This window comes from Rattus norvegicus, chromosome 8 (assembly GCF_036323735.1).
Source record: "Rattus norvegicus strain BN/NHsdMcwi chromosome 8, GRCr8, whole genome shotgun sequence".
Lineage (NCBI taxonomy): Eukaryota > Metazoa > Chordata > Mammalia > Rodentia > Muridae > Rattus > Rattus norvegicus.
In genome coordinates this window covers 96,665,061-96,690,415 of record NC_086026.1, presented here as the reverse complement: position 1 = coordinate 96,690,415, position 25,355 = coordinate 96,665,061, and the positions used below count along the sequence as shown (strand labels likewise).

The 25,355-nt window shown below is 40.7% G+C and overlaps 1 protein-coding gene across 14 annotated transcripts in view; it reads left to right on the top strand.

The window, feature by feature from the left end:
- The window catches only part of Snap91 (synaptosome associated protein 91), a 114,725-nt gene that overhangs the window by 42,348 nt on the left and 47,022 nt on the right, over positions 1-25,355 (top strand). For 13 of the 14 annotated variants that reach the window (XM_063266101.1, XM_063266093.1, XM_063266102.1 and 10 more), the window contains exons 8-10: positions 12,748-12,854; positions 16,005-16,046; positions 21,869-21,939. In XM_063266101.1, the coding sequence (XP_063122171.1) occupies positions 12,748-12,854; positions 16,005-16,046; positions 21,869-21,939 (220 nt within the window). Of the gene's footprint in view, positions 1-12,747; positions 12,855-16,004; positions 16,047-21,868; positions 21,940-24,477; positions 24,484-25,355 lie in introns of all 14 variants that reach the window. The other variant, NM_031728.2, reaches the window with a different exon arrangement.

Here is a 25,355-nt window from a genome sequence, read left to right as displayed (position 1 = left end):
TCAGTTTCGGGGACTTCCTGATCCTTTAGTTGCTTACTTCCCCAGCTTAATGTGTTTCCAGTGGACTGGAGTATTCTCCCATCTGTTCAAGCATCCTGCATCTTTTTTTTTTTTTTTTTTTTTTTTTTTTTGGCTCTTTTTTTTTTTTTTTTTTTTTTTATTTATTTATTTTTTTTTTATTAACTTGAGTATTTCTTATATACATTTCGAGTGTTATTCCCTTTCCCGGTTTCCGGGCAAACATCCCCCTCCCCCCTCCCCTTCCTTATGGGTGTTCCCCTCCCAACCCTCCCCCCATTGCCGCCCTCCCCCCATAGACTAGTTCACTGGGGGTTCAGTCTTAGCAGGACCCAGGGCTTCCCCTTCCACTGGTGCTCTTACTAGGATATTCATTGCTACCTATGGGGTCAGAGTCCAGGGTCAGTCCATGTATAGTCTTTAGGTAGTGGCTTAGTCCCTGGAAGCTCTGGTTGCTTGGCATTGTTGTACTTTTGGGGTCTCGAGTCCCTTCAAGCTCTTCCAGTTCTTTCTCTGATTCCTTCAATAGGGGACCTATTCTCAGTTCAGTGGTTTGCTGCTGGCATTCGCCTCTGTATTTGCTGTATTCTGGCTGTGTCTCTCAGGAGCGATCTACATCCGGCTCCTGTCGGTCTGCACTTCTTTGCTTCATCCATCTTGTCTAATTGGGTGGCTGTATATGTATGTGCCACATGTGGGGCAGGCTCTGAATGGGTGTTCGTTCAGTCTCTGTTTTAATCTTTGCCTCTCCCTTCCCTGCCAAGGGTATTCTTTTTCCTCATTTAAAGAAGGAGTGAAGCATTCACATTTTGATCATCCGTCTTGAGTTTCCTTTGTTCTAGGGATCTAGGGTAATTCAAGCATTTGGGCTAATAGCCACTTATCAATGAGTGCATACCATGAATGTCTTTCTGTGATTGGGTTAGCTCACTCAGGATGATATTTTCCAGTTCCAACCATTTGCCTACGAATTTCATAAACTCGTTGTTTTTGATAGCTGAGTAATATTCCATTGTGTAGATGTACCACATTTTCTGTATCCATTCCTCTGTTGAAGGGCATCTGGGATCTTTCCATTTTCTGGCTATTATAAATAAGGCTGCGATGAACATAGTGGAGCACGTGTCTCTTTTATATGTTGAGGCATCTTTTGGGTATATGCCCAAGAGAGGTATAGCTGGATCCTCAGGCAGTTCAATGTCCAATTTTCTGAGGAACCTCCAGACTGATTTCCAGAATGGTTTTACCAGTCTGCAATCCCACCAACAATGGAGGAGTGTTCCTCTTTCTCCACATCCTCGCCAGCATCTGCTGTCACCTGAGTTTTTGATCTTAGCCAATCGCACTGGTGTGAGGTGAAATCTCAGGGTTGTTTTGATTTGCATTTCCCTTATGACTAGAGATGTTGAACATTTCTTTAGGTGTTTCTCAGCCATTCGGCATTCCTCAGCTGTGAATTCTTTGTTTAGCTCTGAACCCCATTTTTTAATAGGGTTATTTGTTTCCCTGCGGTCTAACTTCTTGAGTTCTTTGTATATTTTGGATATAAGGCCTCTATCTGTTGTAGGATTGGTAAAGATCTTTTCCCAATCTGTTGGTTGCCGTTTTGTCCTAACCACAGTGTCCTTTGCCTTACAGAAGCTTTGCAGTTTTATGAGATCCCATTTGTCGATTCTTGATCTTAGAGCATAAGCCATTGGTGTTTTGTTCAGGAAATTTTTTCCAGTGCCCATGTGTTCCAGATGCTTCCCTAGTTTTTCTTCTATTAGTTTGAGTGTGTCTGGTTTGATGTGGAGGTCCTTGATCCACTTGGACTTAAGCTTTGTACAGGGTGATAAGCATGGATCGATCTGCATTCTTCTACATGTTGCCCTCCAGTTGAACCAGCACCATTTGCTGAAAATGCTATCTTTTTTCCATTTGATGGTTTTGGCTCCTTTGTCAAAAATCAAGTGACCATAGGTGTGTGGGTTCATTTCTGGGTCTTCAATTCTATTCCATTGGTCTATCTGTCTGTCTCTGTACCAATACCATGCAGTTTTTATCACTATTGCTCTGTAATACTGCTTGAGTTCAGGGATAGTGATTCCCCCTGAAGTCCTTTTATTGTTGAGGATAGCTTTAGCTATCCTGGGTTTTTTGTTATTCCAGATGAATTTGCAAATTGTTCTGTCTAACTCTTTGAAGAATTGGATTGGTATTTTGATGGGGATTGCATTGAATCTGTAGATTGCTTTTGGTAAAATGGCCATTTTTACTATATTAATCCTGCCAATCCATGAGCATGGGAGATCTTTCCATCTTCTGAGGTCTTCTTCAATTTCTTTCCTCAGTGTCTTGAAGTTCTTATTGTACAGATCTTTTACTTGCTTGGTTAAAGTCACACCGAGGTACTTTATATTATTTGGGTCTATTATGAAGGGTGTCGTTTCCCTAATTTCTTTCTCGGCTTGTTTCTCTTTTGTGTAGAGGAAGGCAACTGATTTATTTGAGTTAATTTTATACCCAGCCACTTTGCTGAAGTTGTTTATCAGCTTTAGTAGTCCTCTGGTGGAACTTTTGGGATCACTTAAATATACTATCATGTCATCTGCAAATAGTGATATTTTGACTTCTTCTTTTCCGATCTGTATCCCTTTGATCTCCTTTAGTTGTCTGATTGCTCTGGCTAGAACTTCAAGAACTATATTGAATAAGTAGGGAGAGAGTGGGCAGCCTTGTCTAGTCCCTGATTTTAGTGGGATTGCTTCAAGTTTCTCTCCATTTAGTTTAATGTTAGCAACTGGTTTGCTGTATATGGCTTTTACTATGTTTAGGTATGGGCCTTGAATTCCTATTCTTTCCAGGACTTTTATCATGAAGGGGTGTTGAATTTTGTCAAATGCTTTCTCAGCATCTAATGAAATGATCATGTGGTTCTGTTCTTTCAGTTTGTTTATATAATGGATCACGTTGATGGTTTTCCGTATATTAAACCATCCCTGCATGCCTGGGATGAAGCCTACTTGATCATGATGGATGATTGTTTTGATGTGCTCTTGAATTCGGTTTGCCAGAATTTTATTGAGTATTTTTGCGTCGATATTCATAAGGGAAATTGGTCTGAAGTTCTCTTTCTTTGTTGTGTCTTTGTGTGGTTTAGGGATAAGAGTAATTGTGGCTTCGTAGAAGGAATTCGGTAGGGCTCCATCTGTTTCAATTTTGTGGAATAGTTTGGATAATATTGGTGTGAGGTCTTCTATGAAGGTTTGATAGAATTCTGCACTAAACCCGTCTGGACCTGGGCTCTTTTTGGTTGGGAGACCTTTAATGACTGCTTCTATTTCCTTAGGAGTTATGGGGTTGTTTAACTGGTTTATCTGTTCCTGATTTAACTTCGATACCTGGTATCTGTCTAGGAAATTGTCCATTTCCTGAAGATTTTCAAATTTTGTTGAATATAGGTTTTTATAGTAAGATCTGATGATTTTTTGAATTTCCTCCGAATCTGTAGTTATGTCTCCCTTTTCATTTCTGATTTTGTTAATTTGGACACACTCTCTGTGTCCTCTCGTTAGTCTGGCTAAGGGTTTATCTATCTTGTTGATTTTCTCAAAGAACCAACTTTTGGTTCTGTTGATTCTTTCTATGGTCCTTTTTGTTTCTACTTGGTTGATTTCAGCTCTGAGTTTGATTATTTCCTGCCTTCTACTCCTCCTGGGTGTATTTGCTTCTTTTTGTTCTAGAGCTTTTAGGTGTGCTGTCAAGCTGCTGACATATGCTCTTTCCTGTTTCTTTCTGCAGGCACTCAGCGCTATGAGTTTTCCTCTTAGCACAGCTTTCATTGTGTCCCATAAGTTTGAGTATGTTGTATCTTCATTTTCATTAAATTCTAAAAAGTTTTTAATTTCTTTCTTTATTTCTTCCTTGACCAGGTTATCATTGAGTAGAGCATTGTTCAATTTCCACGTATATGTGGGCATTCTTCCCTTATTGTTATTGAAGACCAGTTTTAGGCCGTGGTGGTCCGATAGCACGCATGGGATTATTTCTATCTTTCTGTACCTGTTGAGGCCCGTTTTTTGACCAATTATATGGTCAATTTTGGAGAAAGTACCATGAGGAGCTGAGAAGAAGGTATATCCTTTTGCTTTAGGATAGAATGTTCTATAAATATCCGTTAAGTCCATTTGGCTCATGACTTCTCTTAGTCTGTCTACATCACTGTTTAATTTCTGTTTCCATGATCTGTCCATTGATGAGAGTGGGGTGTTGAAATCTCCCACTATTATTGTGTGAGGTGCAATGTGTGTTTTGAGCTTTAGTAAGGTTTCTTTTACGTATGTAGGTGCCCTTGTATTTGGGGCATAGATATTTAGGATTGAGAGTTCATCTTGGTTGATTTTTCCTTTGATGAATATGAAGTGTCCTTCCTTATCTTTTTTGATGACTTTTAGTTGGAAATTGATTTTATTTGATATTAGAATGGCTACTCCAGCTTGCTTCTTCTGACCATTTGCTTGGAAAGTTGTTTTCCAGCCTTTCACTCTGAGGTAGTGTCTGTCTTTGTCTCTGAGGTGTGTTTCCTGTAGGCAGCAGAATGCAGGGTCCTCGTTGCGTATCCAGTTTGTTACTCTATGTCTTTTTATTGGGGAGTTGAGGCCATTGATATTGAGAGATATTAAGGAATAGTGATTATTGCTTCCCGTTATATTCATATTTGGATGTGAGGTTATGTTTGTGTGCTTTCATTCTCTTTGTTTTGTTGCCAAGACGATTAGTTTCTTGCTTCTTCTAGGGTATAGCTTGCCTCCTTATGTTGGGCTTTACCATTTATTATCCTTTGTAGTGCTGGATTTGTAGAAAGATATTGTGTAAATTTGGTTTTGTCATGGAATATCTTGGTTTCTCCATCAATGTTAATTGAGAGTTTTGCTGGATACAGTAACCTGGGCTGGCATTTGTGTTCTCTTAGTGTCTGTATGACATCAGTCCAGGATCTTCTGGCCTTCATAGTTTCTGGCGAGAAGTCTGGTGTGATTCTGATAGGTCTCCCTTTATATGTTACTTGACCTTTTTCCCTTACTGCTTTTAATATTCTTTCTTTATTTTGTGCGTTTGGTGTTTTGACAATTATGTGACGGGAGGTGTTTCTTTTCTGGTCCAATCTATTTGGAGTTCTGTAGGCTTCTTGTATGTCTATGGGTATCTCTTTTTTTAGGTTAGGGAAGTTTTCTTCTATGATTTTGTTGAAGATATTTACTGGTCCTTTGAGCTGGGAGTCTTCACTCTCTTCTATACCTATTATCCTTAGGTTTGATCTTCTCATTGAGTCCTGGATTTCCTGTATGTTTTGGACCAGTAGCTTTTTCCGCTTTACATTATCTTTGACAGTTGAGTCAATGATTTCTATGGAATCTTCTGCTCCTGAGATTCTCTCTTCCATCTCTTGTATTCTGTTGGTGAAGCTTGTATCTACAGCTCCTTGTCTCTTCTTTTGGTTTTCTATATCCAGGGTTGTTTCCATGTGTTCTTTCTTGATTGCTTCTATTTCCATTTTTAATTCCTTCAACTGTTTGATTGTGTTTTCCTCGAATTCTTTCAGGGATTTTTGCGATTCCTCTCTGTAGGCTTTTACTTGTTTATTAATGTTTTCCTGTGCTTCCCTAAGTGTGTTCATGTCTTTCTTGAAGTCCTCCAGCATCATGATCAAATATGATTTTGAAACTAGATCTTGCTTTTCTGGTGTGTTTGGATATTCCATGTTTGTTTTGGTGGGAGAATTGGGCTCCGATGATGGCATGTAGTCTTGGTTTCTGTTGCTTGGGTTCCTGCGCTTGCCTCTCGCCATCAGATTATCTCTAGTGTTACTTTGTTCTGCTGTTTCTGACAGTGGTTAGACTGTCCTATAAGCCTGTGTGTCAGGAGTGCTGTAGACCTGTTTTCCTCTCTTTCAGTCAGTTATGGGGACAGAGTGTTCTGCTTTCGGGCGTGTGGTTTTTCCTCTCTACAGGTCTTCAGCTGTTCCTGTGGGCCTGTGTCTTGAGTTCACCAGGCAGCTTTCTTGCAGCAGAAAAGTTGGTCTTACCTGTGGTCCCGAGGCTCAAGTTCGCTCGTGGGGTGCTGCCCACGGGCTCTCTGCAGCGGCCGCATCCTGCATCTTAAGGAACTTCATTCCAAGTCAGTTTTATCTTAAAGGAAAGTGCTACATGGCATCAGTCAAAAAATTGAGCCAAGGATTTTAAAAATTGAGCAAGTAAAGGCATGCAAATGTCTTCACATGTATACACATGAAAACAGCCACCTATTGTGACCTCCATCAGATGATAAAAATCAAAACAACAAGCCAGTCTGAAAACAATACACTGTCTCTGATTCCAATTGTATGTCATTGTAAAGAATTAAACTAAGAACTCAGTCAAGAGGTCACTGCTGATGAGCTGGGAGTGGAATGAAAAGGCAGAGCACTGGGGATTGAGGGCGGTGTACCAGTTGTGTGACACCTGAACAGTGAGTTCATGAACATCAGAATCACACATCCAACTGTGTACATTGGATGATGTGACATCGTAGGTTGGTGAACTGTAACTAACACAATGTTCACGCAGAAGCTGAGTATGGAGCATTTAGGCCTGGTGGCAGGAAGAATGAGGACTGTCTCTACATTATACATTCATTTTTGCCAAAATGCTCTAAAAACTAGTTCTTTATTTTTGTTTGTGTTAAGTACACATGTATGTGTTTTACTGTCTAGCCATGCCCCTTCCCAGCTGTCCTATTTATTCTGTAGTGGTCACTGTACTGACAACTAGGATAAAGTACCTTTAGTAGAGTTTAAGGGCTTTGCTCAATGTGTATGGAGTCCTCATTAGAACAAGAGTTCTTGATTCCATAGGTCTGAGGTGGGGCCTGAGAAGCTGCAGGCTCAGTAGGCTCTCTAGAGAGCACTCCTGCTAGCCAGATAGTTCGTTTTGATAACCTCTGTATGAGAGCCGTACCCGGATGCTCACACTTAAATCCCCAGCCTTTGGCGTGTTTTCCCAAGTTGATAAATTGTCGATCATATTGCAGATCTAATTTACTGTTCTTTCTTTCCTGCTAGCAGCTTTAGATTCCATTACAATTTTCCAATTGTTGTCAGTTAGGGTTGATGGTTCATGGCACGGGGGTAGGAGAATGGGATGAGGTAACAGGGCACCCAGTTAGATTTATATTTCAGACCAACACAATTCCTAAGGTTTTATTTTATGTGTATGGATGTTTTGTGTGCAAGTTTTGGTTTATGTGTTTTGCATGCATGTATGTCAGTGTACCATGTGCAATGCCCACAAGGTCAGAAGAGGGCATTGATTCCCTAGAACTGGAGATACAGAGAGTTGTGAGCCACCATGTAGGTGCTGGGAATTGAACCTGGGTCCTCTGGAAGAGCAACAAAGGCTCTTAAACACTGAGTCATCTCTCTAGCATAAAACATGGATACATTTTTAGAATTAATAAGTCATAAAATATTTCTGATAAAATGTATTTTTGTGTATCCATAACTAAATCTGGTGTCTTGTTTCTGTATCTGTCAGATGTCTTGTCCACTAAAATTTGTGAGATCTTGACCTTCTTTAGGCATGCACAGTCTTACTCCTGAGTCAGACTCTGTTCGTGTCTGTCTCTCAAAAAGCTTTATCCCAAAAACTGATCTTAGGCACAGGGTGCCAGAGCTGGAAATCAGCCTGACTAATCTTGTAAGTCGCTTAACTGCAGCATAGGTGAGGAACTTCTACATACAGCCTTACTGTATTCTCTGTGACGTCGTAGCATTTCTGCAGGAAGACAGCTAGAAAGAGGGAACTCGAGGGGCTCAAGCAAAATAAGGGCCCCTAGCTGGAGATGTTCTTCCTGTCTGAGCAGGCTGGTCCTGCTTTCCTCGGATGTTGGTATCTTACCCTTGATACATTAGAGTTACTGGATTCTAAGTCTCACTTTGGGTCATGAAGCCACTAGCAGGGAGTGTGGGTAGTAGAAACTGAGGCACTGTGTGTGGAAAATCTTAATTCCCCAGGAAGCATGGGCTGACACGAAACAGTGTTAGAGTGCCACAGTTTAACTTTGCCTCAAGCCAGATGTGAAACATTGTTTTCCTTTTTTTCCTTAAGTTCCTCGGTGGATGCCTGAGCAGCCACTTACTCTGTTCTTTTATTTTCCTTGTTCCTACTATGGTGGACTTGCCCATGGTTTGATAAGCTTCATTCTAGAAAATCAGAGGAAGCTTAGCTCAGTGTATGAGGATCCCAGCTTTCTGTGGGCAGAGATGGCTACCAGGTTATATACCTGAACCCAGATTCGCTGTGTGACAGTTTAAGAGTCTACTTCTTGGAGTCTCTTCAAGTACCAAAAAGTGTGTCTTCAGAACAGAGGGGAAGAAAAATAAACAGAAAGAAAGGAAAGGAAAAGAGAAACTCTTTCACGCTTTCTAACTAGAAGGGACTCTAGCATAGGAAGTTGGGTGCTTCTATAGGTGCCTGAAGCCTCTAGAAACTGGCTCTGGGCTCTGTCCCCTCCTGGTACTAAGCTCCTTTGTTAGCAGGACCTGCTTCTTCAGGCTGCCAGTTAAGGTTACTTTACAAATAAGAAGCTGCCTTGGAGGCCCAGCTTCTTGGCAGCACCAGGAAAGCTGGGAAGTGGACACTTGAAGCTATAATCCAGGATTAAGGATCACGTGGCTGTTACTTTAATCATTGCTCCTCTAAATCCAGGAAGCTGGGCAGTGGATAGCAGGATGCTGCAGGCCAGTAATCTCCGATGCTTTGGCTCCTGCCTGTCAGAAGCAATAGACTGAGCAGTAGCAGAAAGGCCAGGGAAGACAGCCCCTGCCTCGGGGTTACCTTGTAGCTCTATTTGCTGTGCAGAACTGAGGCTGGTTGGTGGGGCCAATCATTCACATTAAGCATATTGCTCTGGGGGAGTGGGGAGATGCTTGCCTTCTCTGGCAGATTCCTGCCCTAAATATGAAGTTGAAAATGAAATGAATTTTCATTTCAGGTGAGAGATGTTATTAAAGCAGGCATACAGATTTTCCTATTACTTTTCTACAGGTCACCCTTACTCTTCCTCGAGCTTTTTCCTAAGGCTTACTTCAGGCCACTGTCTCTGTGAGACAAGCCACAAATGGATTCTTTCCGTTCTGACTGTTCTGAATGTTAGCATTGCGATTCTTACTGTTTGTAGCTGTGCAAACCCCAGGTACTGTGTTCTTTCCTGACCCACACAGTCTCTGAAGTCTTCAGCTTGTTGCCCCGAATCTCTTTTCTCCTTATGCCTTTGGTCTTTTCAACACACAGCCCCCTTTGTAGCTCCTCCTCCTGGGCTCTGCAGCCTGTCAGCAGTGACATCTTGTCTTGCTTCTTTCTCATCCTCTCTCACTTAGCTTTATTCCCACCTCACCATCAAGAGCCATGGATTTGGTGCCCACCGTTCACTTAGTAATCAATCAGGCAAGTTCAGCCATGTAATTCTTCCCACCACTGTCCTGAGCTGATAGTCTACTTTACTCTGCGTTAGGTTGATTTCATACATAGTTGGTATCAAGAGGGTAGTTTCTGTTTAGATGAAAATAATAGCTCTTTCAGCCATCTTAATTTTTAATTTGAAAATGTTAGCTTGCTGGCTGAATTAGAAGGGGAAACGCTATAGGACCGTTGAATCTTTTTTGTATTAAGGACTTTGGAATGGGTTCAAGCATATTTCTTCTCCCCTTAGTTTTCCAGTGAGGCTTTCATTAACATTGTCTAGCTAGAAGGTAGGCACACAAGATGGGGGTCCTGATTGTTCTGAGGCAAGTACGTGTTTTGCTGATAGGAGTGAGCCTTGTGGAAAGGTGGGTTAGTTGAAATCAAGGAATTGCTGACCAAGTAACTTTGTGTATAAACACATTTAGAAACAATTTGGGTGCTGTCTTAGTCCAGGTTTCTATTGCTGTGCTGAGACACCATGACCAAAAGCAAGTCCTTCAGTATCACAGTTTATTCTCAAAGACAGTTGGGGCAAGAACTCAAACAGGCCAGGAGCCGATGGATGCAGATGCCAGGGAGGGGTGCTGCTTACCGGCTTGATACTTCTGGCTTGTCAGCCTGCTTACTGACAGACCCCAAGACCCCCAGCCCAGAGGTGGTACCACCCACAATGTACTGAGCCCTTCCCCACCAATCACCAATTAAGAAAATATCCCATAGGTTTGCCTACAGTCCCATCTTATACCCCTTATGACCCTTATGGGGTCATTTTCTTAATAAGGTTTCCTTCTTTCCGATGACTGTGGCTTGTGTCAAAGTGAGATAGTAATAATAATGGTGGTAGTAGTAGTAGTGTAGTAGAGTAGTAGTAGTAGTAATAGTAGTAATAGTAGTGTAGTAAAGTAGTAGTAGTGTAGTAGTAGTAGTAGCAGCAGCAGCAGCAATAGTAGTAGTGTAGTAGTTGTAGAGTAGTAGTATAGTAGTAGTAGTAGTAGTAGTAGTAGTAGTAGTAGTAGTAGTAATCATTATCAAAATCATCTAACCAGGTCAAATGCTACAAAACTTGGAATTGTTTGATTGTTACAGTGAAAATCTGACATCCAAGTGAGATATCTTGCTTACTAAGGACCTAGTTAGAGTCCACTTGGAAATCTCTCTCAGGATTTGAAAGTCAGTGCTAAAACATTGAATCACACTTTTGCAGATGTCAAATTTGATCATTTCAGGCACTCAAAAGCAACATGCTGTCTTTAGTAAGGAGGAAAATAGGTCCATAGGAATAGGACTTATTCTTAACCCTTCCTTTGACTCCAGGGGATGAAGGAGCCTTGTAATTTCCTGCCTCAGTAAGACACTGCGTGTTGCCTTCTGTGCCGCTGTTATTTCACTATCAGAAACAGCTATGAGATTATAGCCTAGAGAGAGAGTGATTGAAGGCCTTCTGTTATCAAACCCCAGTTTACCAGGGAAAAAAAGAAAAATACAGAAGAGACAATAGAAATTGCTCGACTGTTGGTGTATTAGTTCAAAGGGAAAACTGATACTTCTCAGTTTGATTTGTTTTCTCATGTTGCTTCTGAAGATCTGTAAAAGAAATAACTTAGATGATGTTGGAAGAAAAGTAATATAAGAAATTTGGACAAAATGGTTTAAAGAGTAAAGGGAAGACAGGAAGAGGTATAAATTTTTCAGAATAAATCCTAATTGTCCATTTTCTTACACTACAATAGGTCGTGATCCATTGTAACAGCAGGATGCTATCAGAAGCATTAGAAAACAGGCTAGGGTACATAAGAAAGGCTCTTCAGAGTTGAAAACATTTTTAATGTATTCTTTGGCAATTTCATACTTGCATATAATGAATTTTTACTTTATGCTCTCCCCCCCATAGAGGTCTGCTTCACGACACTTTGTCTCCTACTTTCATATCTCTTTTTTATGACCCACTGAGGTAGGCTTGCTTACATGACCGTGAGCATGGGAGGGACCACTTACCTGAGCATGGTCAGCTTGCCAGTGACCTTTTAAACTAATGTGAGGAAGAGTACCCATCTTGCTAAATCTTGGCAGGAAGAAAACAGCATGTGTTTGTTTTCTTGATCTCTTCTCTTGACTTAAATGCCCTACAGGGGAGGTCTGTGTAAAAAGTTAAATCACCACAGGCTGTCAACAGAAGGTAATGAGTAGTCGCCCTGGGTAATTAGTTCTTTTCCTAATTATATATTTTCAAACTTTTCTTAAGAAAATTAAAAATAACATGTAAGATAATAAAGTTATAAGTTGAGTGACACAAAGAATTCTCGTGTGAGAGAGTATAGACGGAGCTTGGCTTTAACCATATGCAAATTTAAAGAGACACAGTTATAGAGCAGAATCTGAGCTGTTGGTTTCTGCCTCTTCTGCAGACAGTTCTCTACCGTGATGCCATTTGCAGAGTCAGCTGGAAATTACTGACAGAATGAATTTACAAATGGCTGTCAAAACCTCTGAGAAAACATTGGTTTAAAAAAAAAAACATGAAAAAACACATTATCATACTGTAATTAAAACAGAGTACCTTAAGGACTGAATTCTTGGGAAGAATAACAAGAGAACAGCAAGGTCATGCTGTCTCTCAGTAATGTTGACAAGAAGACTAGGCTCACAGGGCAGAAAGCCATGAGGTGTTTGGTGAGACAAATGACCCCCACTTTATCTCTCAAAAGTATGCTGTAATACTTGATAGGTAATTTATGACCAATGTAAGCATCAACTTATATGAGTAGAAGTTAAAAAGAATTCTTCAGTTCTGGAAGATTTATACATGGTTGGCTTATAATGTGTTGATTACTGCTTAATATGACCTAGTAAGAAAATAATGATCCTAGGGTTGGGATATAACCCAGCGTAGAGTTCCCACCCAGCATGGCTTCAGTCTCCCATCCAAGAGAAAAAGGTAAGGCTGAGAGAGAGGAAAGAAACAAAAGAATGAGGAAGCTGGAGAACGCTGCAGTCATAGGGGTCATGACTTGAACATGTTACAGTGGCTCCCGTATGCTTCTGGCTCAGTTCCTTTATGCTGAAATTGCTTCAAGTGAGACAGATGAACCAGGCACCTTTCTTTAGCTACACAGAGTCCTGTGTTGAGAAGCCACGTCAGCATTTTCCTGCCTATGCTTTAATTCATGTCCTAAGCTTGAAGGAGTGGCTAACAAAAGCCTGGGTTAAAACAGAACTCTTCAATCTGCTCATCCCTTATCTCTTCTAGAAAAATTTTTTGAGATGAAGAAAGGTCAATGCAAAGACGCACTAGAAATTTACAAACGATTTCTAACTAGAATGACTCGAGTCTCCGAATTCCTCAAGGTCGCGGAGGTAAGTGGTCCAAGCTTCTCGGCTAAGGTAACCAGAGCTAGTGTGTCTGGTCTGGCAGGACATCTAGCACATGTCCAGGATGTGTTAGCATGAGAGGAAACCTCACAGTCACTTCTCCCAACCTATCAGAGCAGTGCTCCACACTCCTGCCTCCCCATCAGACGCACTCAAATAAAATGCTCATGGGTTATACTGCTATTCTCCACATTGGTCCAGTGCCCCATCCCACTGTTCTGTTGTCGTTCTATTGTAAGAAAGTTTTGTATTTTGAACCCTGCATTTGCCTTTAGAAAAATCTACTCGTTGTTTATAAAGTATAAATCATGAATACTCATCTCCCTCACCCTGTCAATGACTTAAATATAATTAAAAGGCCAAAGTACCAATTATTTTATAAGGATTACACATTGTTTCTTAAGGGTGTTTATTACACTTAATTGTAACAACTGCAAAACATGGTTGGTGTTCTTGAGATTATCTATACATTGGAGCTTTTTTCTCTTATGAAATCGAGTACTTGACTCACGCAGGTACAAGAAGTGATGACGTTACTGTACCTCTGGTGGGATGGCCAGCGGGTTCTTACCTCACATGTGGTCTAAGTGCTAGAGCTGGAGCACAGTGGGAGGCTCCGGAGTTGATAGCGAAGCTGATGATGCTGTAGACAGAGCACGTTGGTGAGATGTCTGTGCTTCTTTACTCCTACAAGGATATACTTGCTTGATCTTTGATTAGTTATGTGCAGGCACTCTGAGCAGAAGGTTGCTTCCTTACCCCATTACCCCCTGGGTGCCAGTTCCCCACTCGGTGTTCTAGAGGGGGCAGGAACTGGGCAGTGTACAGGGAACACACACTTCTCCAAACAGCAAACAAAGCTGGCCCCAACAGCTTTAGGAGAAAGGATTGCTGACACAGAGGCTTGGGTTTTTTTGTTTGTTTGTTTTGTTTTGTTTTACGTAAGTTTGTTTTTGTGTCTCTTCATGCCTCGTGTTGGCACAAATTAGTTCTCAATTTGAAAAGAGATAGACCGAGAAGGTGTCATTCTAAGAGTCTGTCTTTAAATTACTGAATAATAGGAGTGTTTTGTGAACATTTATAACACTGTTTATGGTATGGACACTAATTTTATGAAACCGTTTTACTAGAGTAAGCTTCTAATGTTCAGTGGCATAACTTTAATCGTATTTATATAGTTCTTTCATATTTATGTAATTTTTATCATTTGAACACACCAAAGGTGGTATAAAATAACAGTTTGGTTATGATCAATCAATACAGAAAAATCTGTAGTAAATGTTCAGAGCTTGGTTGTGCCATAGATGGATTCATGCATCCTATGGGCTCCTACTTAATGGTTAATCTCCATTAGAATCATTTTCCCAAAGAGTCCAGGGAAGGCTTTCAGAAAGTCATTTTAAATGTGGGACTGTGGCTAAGAGTCTATCTCAGTGATAGAGCACAGTGTGATTTGCTTGAGGCTTTCTGTTAGAGTTTTGATACCACGGAAGCTAAGCCATAAGCTAAGATTTTGTACTTATCTTTTTATAAAGCAGTAGGGAGCTGTCCAGCATACGGAGTGGTCAGAGGGTTTCTGTGGAAGTCCCTAGACTTCCTGTCGGAACTGCTTGAAGTATGTCTTAGGCTCTTTAATCTACTTTCTTTGAGCCTCAATTTCATTAATAAATGAATTACCATGTAAATTATAGATGAAAAATTATATAGTTCTACTAGAGCAACTTTAATATTAGTTAATAAATGCCGCATTGAATAAATTATAAGACAAGGAAGTTCTACGCAGTGCTTTTAAAAGGTAGACCATTCTCCATGCTAACACAGATGTACCCCTAAGCTATCCTGTTGAGTGAAAAACTAAGTCCAATACAAAATATGAAAATATACAGAAAAATTCAATCATGAGATTGCAGGAAAGCGGGCAGACTTGGTGAATACAGTGTCGAGGGAGGTGTCACAAAGTAAAAAAGAAAAGAGGCACAGGTCCCTTTCCTGTGTGACTCCAGCCTACACTATATATACATGTGTGATACGTAAACAGTTGGGAGTATGGGAGTGTGGGTATAACGTAACACTTGGAAGGGAGACCCCCGAGACAGGATGCAGGCAGAGGACCCACGAGTCATGACAAAGGATATAAAACCAGTCCTTACTGTGGAGGGTATGCGTGTGTGGTGGGTCCGTGAATACAGATTGATGGTGTAAGTGTAAAGCTGTAAGCTTGCTCCTCTACTTTGGAATGGTCGTTCCGACTGTGTACAGGTTACCTGAGATGTTTAGACTGGGATCCAGCAAGGGTTAGAGTAGCTTCCTAAAACCAGCTGTTCGATGTTTTTATTTGGGAATTAATTTGGATAAAATGTCTTTATGTTTAAAAAGAAAAGAAAATTTAAGTCTAGATATTGCTGTTACTGGTGGGAGAAAACTAAATACTTATATTTCAAATTGCCTTGTTTTATATAAACTCTAGAACAGTGGGTCTCAACCTTCCTAATGAGGCAACCCTTTAATACGAGTCCTCATGTGGTGTCCCCGAACTGTAAAATTACTTCATTGCTACTTCCTAACTGTAATTTTGCTACTGTTATAAATGATGTAAATGCCTGATATGCAGAATATCTGATATGTGATCCCAAAGGGGTTGTGACCCACAGGTTGAGACCCCTGCTCTAGAAGAATAGGTAAGAAACTGACAAAGTGGCTCTGCCTGTAAGGAGGAAAGAGATGTTACGTCCTGAACAAAAGATTAATAACCGTTCCCCAAGGACTCGGGCAGAATCACTTAAATTTTGTTTGAATAGTTTCATAATTGCTTAGCTTCTATTGAGTATAAATGATACATTTAAAATGTATTCTCTAGAATGTTTTCACTTATTTTTGGATTCTAGTAAAAAAATCTGTATACTTGTTATAACTAACTATAATAATGAAATTGTTACCTTATTATGTTGAATGGGAAGTTATTTAAAGAGCATGTGCTTAAAGTAAGGTGGATACATAGAGTAATAATTGCTTTATACCATGAGTACGCTGTGGTTTTAACAAAGCCTATGAGTGATCCTATATTAAATGCTGAAGAAGTCATAAAAACCCAGTAGTAATTTTGTTTTGTTTTTTGTTTGTTTTTTTTATCCACAGCAAGTTGGTATTGATAAAGGTGACATTCCCGACCTCACACAGGTAAGCGTCTCAAGGGCCGTCAGTAGACAAGACATTGATAATTAACAGAGTTGAAAAAGTAGGCATACTTTGTAGATATTTCATAGATCTCGAGTTTAAGCCAACCAGTTTTCTAAAAACTGGTTTTTAATTTCTAATTATTGACTATGTGTGTGGATAAAAGAAGATTTCACTACCCTTAAGCACTGACTTCTTTATATTGCAGGTGCAGTCTTTTTTTTTTCTTTTTTTTTTCCGGAACTGGGGACCGAACCCAGGGCCTTGCGCTTGCTAGGCAAGCGCTCTACCACTGAGCTAAATCCCCAGCCCCCTAGCAGTGACTTCTTTAATGGCAACTGAATATTCTAACTGGGTTCATCGCTTCGTTATTGAGCTTGAACCAGTGAGAGCTGTGAACATGGTGTGACAGAGCTTGGGGTCAGAATCAGAGCGCATGAGCATTCCGTCCACTCTCCTTGTTCTCTGCATGTGCCTGGTCTGAAGGACACCCACAGAAGGGAGAAACCCTGGTGACAAGGTTCTGCATCCTCCCTACTCCCTTGGAGAGGGGTAATTTCTGTATAGACGTGTTTACGTCGAGGAGATTGAGGAGTGATTTTTCTGGGCCCCGTGTTTAAATGACAGTGAGAGCTGAGATCACTCATCAGCCATGTCAGGTGCACAACTCCTAAGGAGGAGGACAGGGTTATAAATGGTCTTCAGTATGATTGACGGGAGCTGGTGGGTTTTGAACACCCCGTGATGGCAAACGTCAGTCTCCCACATGTCCTTTTACTAGAAGCAGCATGAAGAGTGTGATGAAGGGTGTGGCCAGAGGATGCAGGGCTGTTCTCTTACACTTTCAAATAATGTCACATTGTATCTGATTGACTTGCCAGCTTTATAAGCTTTTGAGATATTTTCATACTTGAAACAATATGTAAATATTATTAAAAATTAGGAAAGTTGATGGTAAGGGCTTTCTCTTTTTATAGTACTAAGGTATAAAACACCAAAATTTCATACAAGTAAAATTCATTGAGCAATTCAGAGCAGGATGGCAGTATATTCTTTATGGGGAGACAGCCCCCTACTCATAGATAAAATATTAGTTACAGTATTTCTATTCCTTTTAGTGTGGTCCACTGAAGTATATACCTGAATAAGGTGTTGATATATTTTAGCATGGGTAACTATTAAGTATGCAAGAAATGTTATTTCAAAAACCTCTTTGTTGAGTTAAGTTTATCTTTGTAACATCAGGATGCTTTCATTTTTTTTTCATCTATAGCAAAACACCACACTACATTTTTTTCTATATATTCCAAATATATTATACATGTTTTAAAAAGGATATTGCGTATTTAGCTCTGTGAGTAGTTTTTAGAAATAGCCAATTTTCTTTTATACCATAGACAACCCTTGCTGTGGATAAATGCAAACCAGCTATTTAGTTCAAGGGAGCCTGGCAGGCAAGAACAGGCCTTCACAGGTCTCCCTCTGGGCAGTCTAGACGCTATGAGAGAGTCAAGGGACCGTATAAATACCTCGTTGGTTTTCAGTTTTGAAAATGATAGCAGATCATTAAGGGATGGGGCACATACTTGGGTTTCATTTTTAATGATACCAGAATACTCACTGTAGCTGATGTCATGGCTCGAGAACTCTATAGCATATTTAATGATGTGCACTGTACATGCCAGGCCTCAGGAAGCCTAGGAGAAAGTTGTTCTATTAAAATCCAGAACATTCTATCCTGTTTTTCTTGTGAGCTAAAGAGCAGCATAAAATTCAATATTAGTATTTATTTTTAAATTACCACCCCATAAAAGCTCCACTAACTAAATTCAGTGTGCATTTAAATTCCAGTATGAGACTATGGCGTGCTTCTGGAATGTCTTAATTAGTCGCTTGATCATGTGTTCTCTGTGACTGTGAGTCACATGCACCAGCTCCATAAACTCTCCTCTATCACAGCCCCTCTCTCCAGGCTGAGGGGAGTCTCACTGAGCCGGGGGTTCAGGAACCCCTAGTCCTATCACAGTACAGTCAGGCTTAAGCAGGAATGTGAGACTTCTGAAGTCTGATCCTTCAGAGAGGATTAAATCAGGAGTAATCTAGAGGTGAGTCTGCAATACAAGGTTATATGGACCCATTCACTCCTGTGGCATCGATGAATGTCTGCTCTCTGTCAGCTTCAACATAGCTTCTGTGGTACTCCATCTACCACAGAAGTGACCCAAAATGTCTGTCTGAAAAGAATTAAATAGGGGCTGGAGCTATGGTTCAGGGCTGCTCTTGCAGAGGACCTAGGTTTTTTTTCTCAACACCAAAACAAGCGGCTCACAAGGGCCTGTAACTCCAGCCCTGTGATCCTGGCCTCTGTGGGTACCGAACTCATGAGCAAACTCAAACACTTTTCTTTTTTCTTGAAAATATTTTTTTTTCATGCGATGTAGTCTGATCATCATTTGTCCTTCCCTAACTCCTGCTGGACCCACCCTACCTCCCCAGCCACCTAAATCCCACACCTTCTTTCTCTCTTGTCTTTAGAAAACAAACAAAACCAGAATTTAAAAAAAGCATACAAAACAAACACCTCAAAAAAAAAAAAAAACTCCATAGAAGCATAAAATCAGAGACCATAATATACAAACAAAAGACTGGTAAAATTTAAAAAAAAAATGCCAAAACATAAGATTAAAAAAAAAATCTACAGAAGTACCTTCTTGTTTATTTTGTGTCAGCCATCTGCTGCTGGGTGTGTAGTTAATATAACAGTGAGACTCCATTGAAGAAAAAACAATTTCCCCCTTGCTAACTAACTAACTAACTAAATAAATAAATAAATAAATTTAAAGATACAATGGTGGCCAGAAGGAACTCCTATTGAAATAAAATTTTCCAAAGATTAAATTTTCTCTTAGAGAAAAAAAAAGTGAGCATAGGAGAAACACATCTCCACCTGAGAGTGTGGACCATAAACACCTGTGCATGTAGTCACCACAAACGACTTGTGAAGGTCGATGATGTTTTCAGATGGTATTTAAAGTACCGTTTCGAGGCGTAAGAGAACATGCTCTCCAGCTAAAATACTACTTCTCAGCACCAGGAGTGGTTTCTGAGATTTAATCCAAAAATCTGAATTATCATTGTATTTTTTAAAAACTTGATTTTATGACCTGTAGCATATAAATGATAGGTGGATGCATTTTTTTTCTTTACTCTGGATACCACAATAGGCTATGAATGTATTTCAAAAAAGTAATCCTCGGGGTTGGGGATTTAGCTCAGTGGTAGAGCGCTTGCCTAGGAAGTGCAAGCCCTGGGTTTGGTCCCCAGCTCCGAAAAAAAAAAAAAAAAGTAATCCTCATACTAGCATTTCCTGTTTAGAGTGCATGGTTTCCAATGTTTAAACTCCATTTCTGAAAAGCTTTTGGGTTTTGCTGGCTGGAGTTTCGGCTGACCTAAAAGCTGCTCCTCTTACAGATCATGTCATTGACGACTCTGGGGCATGTGGCACGTTTGTTATTGCCTGTCACCCGTTCTTTTGGCCGGTGGGGTGCATCCATCTGGTTGACCTTACCACGTGGCCATCTTTCTGAAATAAGAAGATAAAGATGCTATGCCTCCCGGTGCTCCCTTAAGTTTCTCTCGCTCCAGCAGAGGCCTTCTGAAAATGTCTGCTTCAAAGTCCAGGAGGCCACTGTAACCCACTGCCTACTGTGTCAGGTGTCACTGTCCCACCAACAGTGAAGAGACCATGCATCGTGTGTTCCTGGACATTCCCATCAAAGGACGTCTCTCTCGGAACTCCGCATGTCCCTATAAAAACTATAAATGTTAAGGCATTGTTTATAAGTCCTCTAGGATAAAGGGCTCAACCGAGTTACACGTAGAGTGTGTTGCTCAGTAACTACCCTGGGGCAGGTCACCCTCTTGACAGGTTCCCTTTTCGTATGTTGTGATCTCATTTTCAGTGTGTTTTTCAGTTGTTAAAACATCACCCACCAAGGTGGCACACCCCTCTAGTCCCAGTGCCTGAGAGGCAGAGGCAGGAGGATCTCTGTGAATTTGAGGCCAGTAAGATCCTAGACTGCGTGTCCTGTGAGCATTTGCTATCCCATGTTTTCCTCTAGATTTTTATTATAAATTGTGTTTGCTCCTAAGCTTTTGTATGAGCTCAGCAAAAAGAAAAAAAAGTCATATTTTACTTATAGTGCATTTCACATGTAGAGAACCGAGTCTTATGACTAAAGAGAGATTCCATGACTTGATACATGTTTCCCACCATAATTTGTATGAAAAAAAAGTGTAAATCTCTTCTCTTGCCTCTTTGGCCACCTTTACTGTCCTCAGTAACACACACATTTATAGCGAGACGTGAGAACGACTGTGAGGTTATCAGATGAAGATTTATGGAGGTTTAAGCCAGTTACATTTTCTTTTCTGTTTAAAGTCACAGTGCATGTTTACCTAGCGATTGTTTCTTTGAGAATCTAATGTGCAGAACAAAATGTCAGTGAACTACCTTAAAAATTCATTTTCGAAACTTAGTAAGTTTATTTTCAGCCAGAGTTTGCTGTCTTCACCTGAGCTGTATTTGACATTCTATTTCGAGTCATTTTCCAAACGTACCAGGCATCTTGACGACTTTTTCACCCTGAAGTTTCTTAGGCAGAGCTAAGAGAGATCGCTGTTGCCATCCTACATTGATGATTTGAATCAAGTCAATTATGTTTATACACTTTGTGATTTTTTACATATAGTTACAATTTTATACTTAATTTGCATTTATACTCATGTAATTATAGTAATTGCATAAATGTTGAAAGTTTGAGTCTATCATAAAAGCAAAAATTAATGTTAAATACTTAAATGACCAAAAATTTTAAAACTTAAATAAGCATCTGATTTAATGTTGCTAAGCACAAATGAAAAGTAGAATTACATAATTCCTTGTAATATTTTTGTACTTTGACAGTTAGCATAGTTAGTGTGAAATCTTTCGAATTTAATTTCCCATTAAAAAGCAGACACCATATTGAGCCTATAAATGTATGCGGACATTTCGGCAGCCATTGCTTTTCTCTGAACCTCTGTCCTGTGGAGGTTTAGTTGACATTAAGAGAAAAAGCAAGTTTCATTTCTAATGCTTGAGGAGTAGATTGGACAAATGTTTGTAGAGAACCTTATGTCCCCTTTGAATGTACAATAGAATAGCATTGTCATTGCCTGAAATTTTACAGAAACATTGAATTTTTAAGGACTGAAATATATCAAATCTATTTGAAAATACAAAATTTTATTATATTATATTGGTTAGTAATATTGGAAAATCTTAATTGCCACTCTGTATTAAGGTCACATTCTTAATGCCACTCAATGCTTTTTTAAATTATGGTGATGATAATTCCTAATATTTAACAAGGCATGCATAACTGAATTTTTACTGTATTTTCAAGTTTCTATAAGTTTGTGTTGGATACATAGTTTTGGATTAGGATGTAAATAAGTGACTATTTCTTTCTCGCTGTGGTTCTGTGTGAAGTAGTAGTAAACTTGATCTTAGTCCCGAGTAGACACCTGTCTGATTCAGGGAACACTCTTCACCAAAACCGTGTTGTAATGTCACTGGGTGCGCAGTGGAGGTAAGTCTGTTTAAGATGGGCCTATCTGAGACGCCACAGAATTTAAAGTCTGAAATGCCAGAGGTCGTAGAATGGCGTCATCTCAGGCAGGATGCTCACACGAACTTCCGCCACATAGTGTGACAGTGATTTTAAAGTGTGCTTGGCTTGAGAGAGAACAACACAGACATTTGTTTTTATTTCTTATTGTAGGCTCCCAGCAGTCTTATGGAGACCCTTGAACAACATCTAAATACCTTAGAAGGAAAGAAACCTGGAAACAAGTACGCATTGTCTGTATACCGTAAATAAGACGAAAGATACCAAGTGGTTCTTGATGAGAATGGGAGTTCTCAGGATAACTACTTACTCTGGTGCAGATTCAGCCTGTGTTTAGCCGCCAGTCTCCTGGGTTCCCACAGAAACCCTTATCTTTCCTATATAGGCTGCCTGCCTACAGGAAATGTCACAGAAGAATCCATGGTTTGCAGCAGGTTGACTGGACCTGCTGGTTTACAGATGTCTTTAGAAGTTACTCTTTAAGTTGGGGGAAGAATTGAGGGCCCCAAAAGGGTTCCAGGAGCTTCACAAGAAAGCCAACAGAGTCAACTGACCTGGACCCTTGGGAGCTCTCAGAGACTGATCCACCAACCAAAGAACATACATAGGCTGGGCCTAGGCCCACTGCACATGTGTAACAGATGTGCAACTTGGTCTTCATGTAGGGCCCAACAATGGGAGAGGGAGCTGTCCCTAAAGCTGTTGCCCATCTGTAGAACCCATTCCCCTAACTTGGCTGTCTTGTCTGGCCTCAGTGGGAGAAGTGCCTGGCCCTGCAGCGGGGGTTATCCCAGGGGCTCCTCCATTCTCTCAAGGAATGAGGGTAGGGACTGTGAGAGGGGACGACCAGAAGGAGGAACAATGATTGGGATATAAAGTGAATAAATAAATTTAAAAAAATAAGTTACTCTTTAAAAGCTAAAGCTATTGCGATTGGTTGTAACCAAGCAAGCAAGAGTTTCCAAGCACCCTTGAGTACTGAGACTTCCCAACTGCAGTGTGAGAAAAGGAAGGCTTTCGAGTGTAGTTTCCAGTGACACACCTCCCCATAAACCTTAGGGACACCACGCTACTGACATTACCCCAGAATCATTCTGTAGAGTAGCAATCGGTGACTCGCAGTTTTCGCTTGTTCTGCTGCCTTTGTGCTTGGGTGCTTAAATCTTCAACTGTTTCCTTCACTGTGTACAAAACAATGCCCAGGTTCCTCTCCCCACCCCACCTCTGTAACAGACATCATATGCTTCCCGGCATTTATTCCTTGTATCCGTCTTATTCCCTCAGCCTTGGAGCTACCCTCCTCCCAGTTAAGTAGATCCTATGCCTCCTGGAAGGACCCTTTACAACACCACCTTCTTATGATGCCCTCCTTCCTTAGTTGTGAGCTTGCTTGTGCCGTGCTGTTCATCCACATGTGTAATTCCATGAGAGTTTCTGATTGTAAGTGTAGGGACTGTATAAACCCTGCTATCTGAAAACTTTAGTGCAGGGCCCGCTACATAGTCAGCCTGCAGTTTGCCATTGGTGCTCCCAGCGAGCTGGAGTTCACTTAACTCATCAGATAGTGCAAGAATGGATTGTTGCAGGGCTACAGGCTGGACACAGATTTGGGTTTGATTGGTTGGTTGGTTTGGTTTTTGTGAATGGCAGGGCTGTGAAAATTTAATTCTCTTACGAGCACTCTCTCTGTCTCTCTCTGTCTGTCTCTCTCTCTCTCTGTCTCTCTTTCTCTCTCTTTCACATACAGACACACACACACAGCATTCTTGAAGAACCTAGTTTATGTCATTTTAAAAAAGATTTATTTATTTTATTTATATGAGTACACTGTTGCTATCTTCAGATATATCAGAAGAGGGTGTTGGTCGTGAGCCACCATGTGGTTGCTGGGAATTGAACTCAGGGCCTCTGGAAGAACAGTTATTGCTCTTAACCACTGAGCCATCTCTCCAACCCTAGCTTTATGTCTTGATGCCACATTTTTGTAGTTATTTCATCAGCTATGTTTTTGTTTCCTTTGTCGTCCCCCCCACCAAGTTAGTTTAGTATAGTTTTGTGTATAGTGTATTTGTGTGGTTTTACATTTTCAGTAGCGGAGTTTTTCAGGCACTTTTGGCTGCGCAGCCTGAGTTGTAGATGACATGGCCTCTCTGGGTTGTTTGAAGGCCAGACTGTTCTCCTGTGTAGCTGTGGTTGCATGGCTTGTGATGTGAGATTAACACAAAACAGTTTAAAACACCTACTCCTGTGTATAGCTGGGGCCATCCTTAGTTGGAAGCTGAGAACCCGGCTGCAGTAGCTGAAGGGCTTTGCATATGCACGGTCTCCTTATTGAGAGCTGTGTGTGTGTGTGTGTGTGTGTGTGTGTGTGTGTGCGTGCTTCTCAGGCTGAGCACTGCCAAGCTCCCCACCTTCCTTAAAGCTTCCAGTGCATCCTTCCCCAGTGCCTTCCTCCCCATCTTCAGGCTCCTTAACCGACCTTTGGCTCTGAGCTTGCCTCTGTGGCCCCTGAGGGCTACCTGAGGAAAATGGCCACTAGGCATTTTTAGAAACAGGGACTAAAACTCCGTAGTCAAAATCATTCAACTTAGAGTAACTTTCTCTAGCGCCTTTTAAATCACTTTATCCTTGTCAGATTCTTTTCAGTAATTGGCTCAAACCATATTTTGTTGTCTTCTGCTTATTCTGGTTTTAAGAAAAAACAGGCTTTAATAGTTAACTCGTTTCTTCTCTGTATGTTTTTGCTTACATGGGAACTTAAGTGAAGGGTGAGTACCACACTGTTACCATTTTTGCATTGGGTAATTACTAAAGATGCAAACAAAAAGCACCTGGTATTCCATATTTGGTATTTGGAGTTTGGAAAATTGATTAGTATCCATTAGTGTTTATCTTAATATATTCTTTTATCTCCTAAAGTGACTGGCAAGGATGGCTTTGCTTCCTTTGGGTCTTGTTGGATTGTAATTAACGGTATCTCCTAAGTGTATAAAAAACCCTCTTAACGGGTTGGGGATTTAGCTCAGTGGTAGAGCGCTTGCCTAGGAAGCGCAAGGCCCTGGGTTCGGTCCCCAGCTCCGAAAAAAAGAACAAAAAAAAAAAAAACCCTCTTAACTTTTAGAAATAGTATTTTTATTTGATAAGTGAAAGATTTTCTCCTGGTGCACTACAGGAGGCCAGGGCAGTTTTACAAGGAGCATAAATGGTTTGAAGATATATTCTCTGCCATCCTGTAGCAATACAAAACCATTCTTACACTGTGACAGTGTATATGCATTTGTGAATGTCTGCTGTAGTACTCCTAAACCAGGCACAGGTGATGCATACCTTTAGTCCCAGAACTCTAGAGGCAGAGGCAGGCAGATCTCTGAGTTCAAATCCAGCATGGTCTACAGAACAAGTTCCTGGACTGCACAGAAAGCCTGACTTAAAACACAGCACAAAACAAGAAAAGCTGCTCTGGGAGATAGAATGCCGTTTGCTTTCAGCACCTCTCGTCCACTGAGGCGCAGTGAGTGAGCGCAGTGCTGTGAGACACACCCTTGTAGATTCTCTCTCCTCCTTCACCGCTCAAAGGAGTGAGATTAATGATACTAATTAATTAATGATACTAAGTGCTGAGCTGAGCATGTAGGAAGCT